The sequence below is a fragment of the Lupinus angustifolius genome, unplaced genomic scaffold (genome assembly GCF_001865875.1).
Source record: "Lupinus angustifolius cultivar Tanjil unplaced genomic scaffold, LupAngTanjil_v1.0 Scaffold_1_681, whole genome shotgun sequence".
Taxonomy (NCBI): domain Eukaryota; kingdom Viridiplantae; phylum Streptophyta; class Magnoliopsida; order Fabales; family Fabaceae; genus Lupinus; species Lupinus angustifolius.
This window is the reverse complement of record NW_017716003.1, coordinates 21,336-32,059: the sequence shown is the minus strand read 5'-3', so window position 1 is coordinate 32,059 and position 10,724 is coordinate 21,336. Positions and strand designations below refer to the sequence as shown.

At 30.5% G+C, this 10,724-nt stretch overlaps 1 protein-coding gene across 1 annotated transcript; it reads right to left on the bottom strand.

The window, feature by feature from the left end:
• Nucleotides 1–624: 624 nt before the first annotated feature.
• On the bottom strand, nt 625–5,725 carry LOC109337003 (WRKY transcription factor WRKY24-like). Its single transcript, XM_019573855.1, has 5 exons — nt 5,144–5,725; nt 4,668–4,868; nt 3,082–3,920; nt 2,514–2,672; nt 625–1,539 (listed from the first exon to the last, which is right to left on the bottom strand). The coding sequence occupies exons 1-5, from the start codon at nt 5,447–5,449 to the stop codon at nt 792–794; spliced, it is 2,253 nt and encodes a 750-aa protein (XP_019429400.1). The 5' UTR covers nt 5,450–5,725; the 3' UTR covers nt 625–791.
• Nucleotides 5,726–10,724: the final 4,999 nt, after the last annotated feature.

Genomic DNA, 10,724 nt, shown 5'->3' with positions numbered 1-10,724 from the left:
ATCAATTAGGCTATACCTTGACGATAATCAGTTCCTGTGATTAACAACCACTATAACATAAATTTTCATTATAATGTCTAAAAATGAGTGTATGTGAGATTAATCTAGAATGAGATAAAAAAAATAATTGTTCTAATTAATAAACCATTAAGTTAGTCCCCGAAAATGTGTGATCAATTTCTTTTGTTTAAATCACAAGTATTCTCCACCATCTGGAGCAATCTTTTTTAAGTTGGGTAGGATCCTTCGAAGACAAAACTGTCCCAACTAATCACATTTGCATTCTTAGAGACTTGAAATTAATACATGTGGTTAAGCTAGAACAACTTCTCACTAGCAAGTTTTGATAATCAAAGATTTCTTTCACCAAATAAATTTTGAAACGATACCACATAAGCCCTTTTAGGACTTAATTGGTGTACATCTTAATTCTCTCAGAAAGGCTTAAATTTATATCATATGGTCGAATTTTCAACTTTTCACTTATTTTACAACTTTTCAAAAAGCCAATTGTTAGCCAAACTTATAATTTTCTCATCAATATTTATAACATTACAATAAAATTATCTATCAATGACTTGTTACAAATATCTGTATCAAATCTGTATAAAGATGTCGAAGTTTGTTTAACCTTTCAATAAATATTAAAAAATTGAAACTATAATGATAGTTTAAAACCCTAAAAATACTAATTAAAAGCCAACATACAGAACCTTCTGTTTCCAGCAACTGTTGTGAAGACTAGATTATGATAAAATTTTTGCATGAAGCCTGGAGCTATGAAGACTAGATTATGCAGGAAAATTTTGCATGGCACGTTTATAAATGGATGGTGATGCTGACGAAGAAGCGTTTGAAGCATTTGCATGATCAACCGTTGGTAAGCATGTACCATACATCATATCATCCTTTTGCTCTTGTTTAGGCCTTATGAACCCTGATTCAATCTCCTTCACGTGCTGCCCTGAGTGGAAAGATTGGTGCACAGGACCCATTGGTTTCACACGGTTAAAATTAATACCATTCATTGAAAAATTTACAGATGAAGAAGGAAGATTCGATGGCATGGAAAAATCAGGGAACACTGAGGAAAGAGGTCCACCTTGAGGGCCTGCAAGACGATCATGATTCAGTCCATAGGAGCCATAAGGCATGGTGTTATTCAAGGAAGGATATTTCATTTGGTACATGGAAGAAGGTCCAAACTTCATATCATTACTGAAACTTCCAACCAAATTGGACCTCAGAAACTCATTGCCAATTTCAGGTTTTCTATCAAAATGAGGTGCAAGACTTTGAACTTGAGTTTCAGGGTTTGGGGTACTTCCATTTCTCGTTAAAGTAAGAGCCATTTGACCATTTGCACCACCGGGAGGTAAACGCCCATCACTTGACCTAAAATGATTGCTATGTCTAGCAGTAGGGACACCATGATTGTGTTTTCCCTCATAAGTAGTAAGTACATATTTTATATTGTGTGAAGCTCTTTCCACATGTTTCCTCACAGGACATCCAGTACTTGTGCATTTGTAGTAGCTCCTACAATTATAAAATGATACATGAATACAAGCATAGAGGTTCAAGTTATAAATGCATGAGCGCATGATTGATATAAGCTTGGTACTAATAATTACAAGCATAGCCCTAAAGTTAATGATAAAATAAAAAAATGATATAACATAGTCTGTATAGTAATTAAGTCATTGATCTACTTCGAACATGAAACAGTTCCGATAAACAAAACGAGGCTTAAAGTAGAGTATTGTATATATGCAGAATCTAGAAACAATGTTAAACAACCACAAATCTTGTCAGCTAAACGTTGAAAATTATCTACCTAAATAAAGGTGGTCAAAACCAAAATTAAAATATCAGTTAAACATTAAGAAATAAGAACCTTAGATAACTTGTTTACTGTATTTCCTTAAATATATTAAAACTCACGAAATAATTGAAACGTTATTGGAGACCACAGTATCCCAAACTTTTATATAACTTTTATTAAGACGGAAACAATTTATCAAGTACATTACATCCATATTCTGGCTGAGCTATGAGTATATTGCTCTCTTTAAAATGTTTTTGAGATTGCCCAAAATGTGTAAGCAAACTATCAACCATGTCATCCCTAGGATAAAATAGTCCAGTTCTACGTAATCGAATTCTTACTGCACTATAAGAGCTAATCTCGAATACACCTACGACAATATGGTTGTCAGTGTCAATTCTCGAGATACCCATAATATGGATAATAGGGATAATAATGTCAATTCTCGAAATACACACAATATGACTACCCGTACCATTTCTTTTCTCATAATCCGACTACTAGTCTTATTTCTCCAAATTCTCACAATTTGATTGTTTGTATCAATTCTTAGGCCAAAAAAAGAAATAGGAAGAGGTGTGTCGAGAGAAAATGTGAGAGAAAGAAAAAAGACAAGATCAAATATCAGACATGATGAATTCTTAGCAGGCCTGCATGAGCAAGAAGGAAGACAAGATCACTCTACCTCGGGTTTGGATTTCCTTTGACAACCTTCTGTCCATACTTACGCCAACGGTAACCATCATCAAGTATGTCAACTTCAGTCTCAATTTGGATTACCACCCTTGGCTCACGAAGAGCCCTGGGAGGCAAATTTGATTCAACCAAGCTGCTCTCTTTCTTCCTGTTAAATAAAAAATAACAAATAATTTAGCACAAAATATGTAGGATGTTCTTCTGATTATTATTGCCAAAAAAAAAAACATATGTAAACTAGTGATTTAAATTATAGACTACATTACATGATGTGACCATAATATTACAGTTGCGGTTGTCGTGACCGCTATAATCACACTACCGGTATGACACTGAATCATAATCATGAGGATACATCAAGTTGCAACTCAATCACATTATTCCTCATTTGAGTTTTATCGAATTATATTAAATTCAAAAATATATTTTTTATTTAAAAAGTAATTCATTTTATAACTGCCGTAATCCATATCGACCACAATAACAACTATACAGTAACCGGAACTGTGACCATAGTCTCATACGCAAATGCAAAACTTTAAGATAGACTGTTAAACCTTCTTTTTGACTGCGACTCAATATGTTCGGCATCATCTTCAAGTGACGCTGGTGTTTGAGTGGTTCCATCTTCGTTACCATCATGACTAGCAACTCTTGATGAAAACTCTGCAGTGTCCTCAGATTCAAGCATGGATATAGATTTAGCTTTGGAAGTGGATATAGGATCTGAAAGCTGAGTTCCAGTAGAATCTGATGAAGCCCTTTCCTGAAAATCACTGTTCCAATCCAAACCATGTTGTGAATTTCTTATACTGGACTGAATGTTTCTCCAAACCAAACCACCATCAACATTAACACCGCTTTCATTGGCTTCACCCATATCTAACATCTCATCATTAGAAAGTGCTGATGCTCGATGAAGATTATGTGGTTTTAGATGGTTATGAGAACCCTTGTAAATAATTGCTGTTATTTGGCCATCATGGGACCTTTCAACCTTTTTCTTTACCAGACAATTAGGTTGTGTACATTTGTAGTAACTCCTAGGATACTCACAACCTTTTACTTGTTTTTGTCCATATTTTCTCCAATTATAACCATCCTCTGAGGACCTTTCAATTCCTGTTGCATGGGATGTTTCTTTCTGGTCCCCTTCCAAGACATTTTTAGGCTGCGTGCTTTCATCACTAGCCTCCTCAGAATGAGACATTAGCATGTCAGAGTTACTAGCATTAACATTAGCGTCATCTACCATTTTCACATCATTGTACAAATGGGCACCAAAGTCATAACGTTTTGGAAAGTCTGTATTAACAGAAAAATCAACTGATTGTTGAACTTGGACATGCTGGGAGTTGGAATTTCTTCCCTTCATCATGTTGCAATCACTAGAAACCTATTAAATTCAAGTATACCAAATTGTGCAAGTATTGTTAGAAAAATTTATCTTAGTTATAATTTCTCCATCGTAATAGAATAAGAAACACAAACTTAACCCATTGTTTTTTCTTTTCCCTTTCTTTGTTTATTTATTATAATTATAATCCCATTAATTTTATTTTTTATATGTTTTATGATTTAAAATTCGATCGTTGTTGTTATTACAATTAAGTTACATCTACAGTAATTGCATGCGTTTACAAGATTATGATAGAATATAATTACAAAAGTGATAAAAATGCAATTATGATCTTGATGAAATTAGAAAAGCTACTACAACGAGTGTATTGTGGCTGTGATTGCTTATAGCATACTAAAACCTTGATAATAATTAATTAATTATTAATTGATGATAATAATAATATTATTACTATTAATTAATTCATTAAAAATAATAATTAATTAAAAATATTTAATAATTATTAAATAATACTCTTTCTAATATTTATTATAAAATATCATCTACCAGATTTCCATAAGATCTTTTTCTTTTTCTATGCATTATTTATTATTTTATTTTTTGTCTTTGATTAAAAGCTTTGACTATTTCTACTTTTGTTGTTTCCAATAAGCCTATTAGTTCACGAGCAAAATTAAATTACTGTAAAATTATTATATTATAATAGTTTAAATAAAAAATAACTAATTTTATTGTTGTCAAATGTGTGTTATTATGGGACCAAAAGAGTAAAAATAAAAATACCTGATTTAGAGAAGTAGAGAAATGAGACAAAGATTTTGGATCGACATGGGTAGCACGGGGCTTGAATTTGAAGGAAGCAACAGCAGCATCAGTAACAGTCCTTAAATCATCTACTTTCCCTTGTTCATTACTCATCATCGTTTGCTGATTAGTGAACATAGGCAACTGGAAGTAAGTCCCAGTGGTGGGTGATGGCATGGCCTAAAACAAACACAAACACTATTATTAATTAAAGAGTATAATATTTATACACCTTTATTCTAAAGATTTATATATAATCATTAATATTTATCCATTTATTTGTACTATTTTAAAAAAAATAATGATAAAATATGAATTGTTAATAACATAGTGATAGTCTTTGAAACTTATGTATTTTCACTACATACATTTTTTGCTCTTAATTAAAAGAACAAATCAGATTTGACAAATAAAAAAAATAATAACTATATTAACCACAGATACAGGATATATACCTGAGAATTAGGGAGCATGATTGGTGAATCAAGAAGCGCAGTGGGACTAATGCCAGGTGGTATGGTTAGACAAGGTGATCGACAAGCAGCAAGTGAAGGACAAGAAGAACCCAAAGGGTTTAAACTTGATGATGTTGGAGTTGTCATTGTTCTAAAACGAGATGTGTTAATTTTGGCTGCATTGGAACTGAACCCTCTTCTCTCAGCTATGCTTCTTTTTGTTTGAAAGTCTCCTCCTTTTGAATCACTGCAACCCATGATTCCTTTATTTCTATTCTCTTTGTTGTTTTTGTCTTCATCCATCATGACTGTGATGGTGACTTGTGAGATAAAAAGTGAAGAGAAATGAGAATCAGAATTGGAATATGAAATGAATGTTATAATCCCAATTCTAATAATAATAATAATAATAATGGTGGGTTGCTGAACCCAATGAAGGTGAGAGGATTCGAAACACGTTTTGCAATGCAATTTTTGTGTTTCTCATACAAATACAATTCAATGTTGATGCATCTTACCAATGCCACTCCTTTATATACACGGGGAGCTCTATTGTCAGCTTATATTATTGTGTGAAAAGGAAAATTTGATAATTAATAATAATATAATCAATAAAAGAAAATTCATAATATATAGTCTATATCATACATGTCTAGATTCATATGACACTATTATTATGGTATAGAAGTAGTAGAAATGGGAAGTGTTTAACACTGGCATATAATTTTCATTTATTCGGTTCTAAAAACAAAGGAGCGAGGTGCTAAATAATAAAATCTTTGAGAGAAAATGAATTAGAGAGAGATTTAGATTATATATGTACACGTCAAATGTTTATATATATCACAATATAAACACTAGTTACGGAAGAAATGCCATGTAAAAAATCGTAACCCACCCATAGCCACATGTTTCTGTTACCTTAACAACACTTCTCCCATTCGGAATTTAGTTGCAGTGTATCAAAAATCTAATATCAGCCATTTCCGGATCTTCATTATCAGAATAGATCTATCTTAAACAACTCATAATTCTACCAATTTCATGTTTCCATTTTAATGTTTTATTAATGAATTTAAAGAATTATTCATGAATTTAAAGTATTATTCATGAATTTAAAGAATTGTTTATAAATTTAAAGAATTATATATGAATTTAACTCATGTGCCTAATCTCCCTCACATATTTCTTCCAATTTTTTTATCTGTTTTTTAATGTCATCTAGTCACGATCTTATCTAGTTTATTATAACTTTTGGGGCATTGCATCAAGTTGCCAAACTTATATGGGAGTTTTTATTTCTTATTTCTTATTTTGACTATGCCCTCTTTATTCAAAATGTATCCAAAATCAATTTAAATGAATTTCCAAAAAGATCATTTTAAATGACAGCTATAAAAACATATAAAAATAGAACATTTCACATAAAAACAAGAAAAAAATAAGCAAAAAATTTAAACAATTTTAGGAGTTCGAATCCAGGATAAATGCTTACCAATCAAGAATGAAATTTTATGGGAAGGCTTTATAATTCATAATATTGTAATTCGTAAAAGGAATTATATATTTATACATGGCAAAGAGATATAGAAACAAATCTAAATAAACTAATTTTCCATTTTCGTTATTAACAAAAATGAAATAAGTAAATAGAAAAATTAAAATCATTCAAGAAAATTGACCGTTTCTCTATGATAAGAAGGAAAAAATAAGAAAATATATTTAAACAATGTCAATGACTTCTAATTCCCAGTAATGCTTAGTAATAAACAATGAAATTTATAACAAAACTTTCGTAATGTTAATATTATATATTTTTTAAGGAAACGATATTTCACATCGTAAAGAAAATAAATATCAATAAAATATTCCCCATTTTCACTTTTAACAAAAATTAAAAAAGTTTTAATTAAAGTCCAATTTCATCGTAACTTGTTAAATTCCCTTAAATTAAAATCCAATTACTTTCATGAATCATCATCACTTTAGGAAGAATATGTAAAAGACCCAATAAAAAAGATAGAGTTCAACCAACAAAATGTATCCAAATACATATTCATAATTTTTTTTTATTACAATGCATTTATTAAAATTTTATAAAACATTTCTCTAAATCATTTTGGTTTCAGAATTCAGAAATAAAATTTGTAACATATTACTTTATTATTACTAGCATATTCCAACACTATCGTGTCTGCCAACCCGTTTTCATATCATTTATAATGTATAGTTTGCATGTCATAAATGACAATATAATATTTTGTGTTAGATATTTGTCATTTATAGTTGAATTTATTTGATAGGTGTAATGTTCAATTTTTTAATATTCATATTCTACATTAAAAAATTGATAGTCATAATGTAAGAAAGAAGAAATAGTTAATCAATTAATATGAAACATACATTGGGTGGAGATGAACATTAGGTTATATATACTTTTTTTTGTAAAAATTAAAAAATAGTAAGGGCAAAATAGGAAGAACCACAAATTACACCATGATTGATGGTTATTTTGAGTTTTTCCTTTATAAGTAGTATAGATGAAGATTAAATATGTTTTTATCCCTGAATATATATCAAATTTGGTTTTACTCCATGTAATTTTTTTATGTATATTTTTATCCCTGAAAATATATCATAGTATTTTATTTTTATTTTTTGTTAGATAACTTCTATACAAGATATATAAAATATAAATTTGACCACTTTTATCCTTAGAATAACTCCAGATTGCTTGTAATCACTTCAAATCACTAAATTCCATCTTTAGGGGCAATCTTCTTTTATAGATGATGTTCTAAGGACTTCACATAAACTCCAACAGCCTTCAACCTACCACCCTGTGAAGAATAGAATTTATTCAAATGTGTTTTGTCGAGTCTTGTATCGAGAAACATGTGATGTTAGGAATACGTTATATCTAGAATTAAGTTCAGATATGTAATTAATGTGTTGTATTCACTATATATGATTACTTATTCTTGATATTTTTGAGATGTTCTCTATGATTATTAAATCAAGTATAAAGAAATATCTTGTTCTGCAATTCAAAGTTGTTTTTTGAATATTCTATTGCGAGATTTGGTCTTTTTCATATGCAAAGAGGTTAGAGAAAAAAAAATTGATTTGTATTAGGAAAGTACTAAATTTCTCTTACCAAAAAATATAGTATTGTTGGTATACAAGAGTTCTAAACTTCACCTAGAGGGGGTGAATATGTGGTTCAGTACACGATTATCATTATTCGATTAACAAAAAGAATCTATAATTTTTCTTACTATTTAATCGATTAACTACTTCTACATATAATTGATTAACCAAGAACTTAATCGATTAACCAATTCTTGTTTCTTCAAAACTTGTTTTCTTTAATAACCAAAATGCCAAGATTTGACAAAACTTGTATGCACTCTTTACGGATGATAACATGCAATTAATGCATAGAACAAAATATGCATTTACCATAAGATGATATGAATGTCAAGTTAAGTAAATTAAACAAGACAAAAACGTAAAGAGATAAGGGATAAGAAGAATGAGACAATGATTTTTATCCTAGTTAAGTAAATCAAATTACATTTAGGTCTCTCATTCTCATCTTGGGAGATTTTCTTCACTATGGAAATAAATGTTTTACAAACACACTTCCACCAAGACAATCTTGGACTTCTAATGGTTTGGCTTCACCCACTTCTGATGACTCCTCACAACTTCTAATGGATGATCCAACCATTTCTAACTTCTCCTGCCAAGACTCTTATATAGTGAACCTAGCTTCTAATGGCACCTAACCATGGTTTCCGAGACCTTTTCTCTTACACTTGGTGATAGCACACACCTAAGAGAAATGTTGATACCAAAGTCTGACAAAAGTGTACAATGAGTAAATGCACCTAAGATGTGTTCAATATACTCCATTCCAGAATCTAAGAACTACTCTACAAGTCTCACACAATCAGAATATAAAATGTGAGAGGCAAGGTTTCTTTGTAAAATATTTGACAATGCAATTTTTAAAAAGAACTTCCCTAAAGATTCATGAAGTTTTCTCTTTTCTCCGATTTCTCTCTTTTTCAAAAACACTTAGGAAAATCTATCTTTTGATATGAAAGTGTATGAGCAATCTGATTTTTGAAAATTGAGTTATGATTCTTCTCTATCTAAATGATGCAAATGGGAAAATTTGGGTTAAATTACAGTTTTGTTTTATGGTATAGTTAATCGATTAACACTAATCGATTAATAATTCTTTAAAAATCAAGATTTCAGAAATTGTAACTATCATTAATCGATTAATCTTTAACTTGATCAATTAACGGGTTACCATTTTTGCATATCTTAATCGATAATTGATTAATTAAACCTTAATCGATTAATGGTTTTCTGAAAAAGATACTTTAATATGATATGAACCTCCTACATGTTTTGTAAAAGTATGATGCATGACTTTGAATGATGTATGATTTAAAACTCTGTTAAATGCATCAAAACCATATGATAATATATTTATACATGTGCATGTAAATCATGTATGTATGCATGTAAATCTCATTTTAGTTATGATCAATTTTATGTTGTGATACTTCCATTAAGGTTCATATAACCTAGCCTGTACCTAATCAAACATCTTAAGACCTGAGATAATATAAAAATACTTCCCTTCTAGATCTTCTTGTATGCTTGACCTTGAGTGAACTTGAGCTTTGACTTTGTTGTGTGTTGATTTCTCCATGTCCTCAAGTTTGTCCTTGAACTTATCTTCAACCTTTGTCTTCAATGTTTTCTTCATCAAAATCCATGTGATACATGCTTACATATACAATCTACTCATGTCTTGCTTGCTTGCATTTACAAGCATTTAATGTAAGAACAATAGTTGAAACAACAAACATTCTAATTTAATGTTTATAACAATTAGTTGATATTAATTCAAATGATTGGACAAGTAAAGAAGATATATACTTGATAGAATAAAAACAGTTATAGTCATTGGACGTGATCGTCGCTTACCCTTGTTATTAGACACATGACTTTGAAGGCAGAAGCAAGTGTCACTAGAAACATTGACCATAAATGTAATTACCATTAGACACGTTTGGTCCTTTGAACGTAATCATGGGATGATGATGTTGACTTGCCATTTTAAAAAGATTTTTCTAACATATATAGGTTTCCAAGTTTTTTAAAACTTTTCTTTACATTGTCTTTTTTTAGATTAAGATTGTTGTACCAAACTACGACTGGGGAGCCTTTAACCACCAGAGAGTTTCATTGTTATAAGGCGTGAGAATAGTGGAGAATCACAAGTGAGACACCACGTCTTGAACCAAAACCTTAAGACAATGGTTTCATGGGCCTTATCCACTTATAAACTCTTTCACTTTTCCCCAATGTCCAACAATTTTCCATCAAGTGTGGGTACCACACACTTAGTAGTTCGCTTCCCCTTAAGTCCATCATATCTCATCTGAATCATCGACTCTAATAATACTTGTTGGTACAACGGAAGCAAGCAATGCACAACATTTCCCACAAGCAATCAAATAAATGGCATATAATAAATAGAAGAGAGTAAGACAAG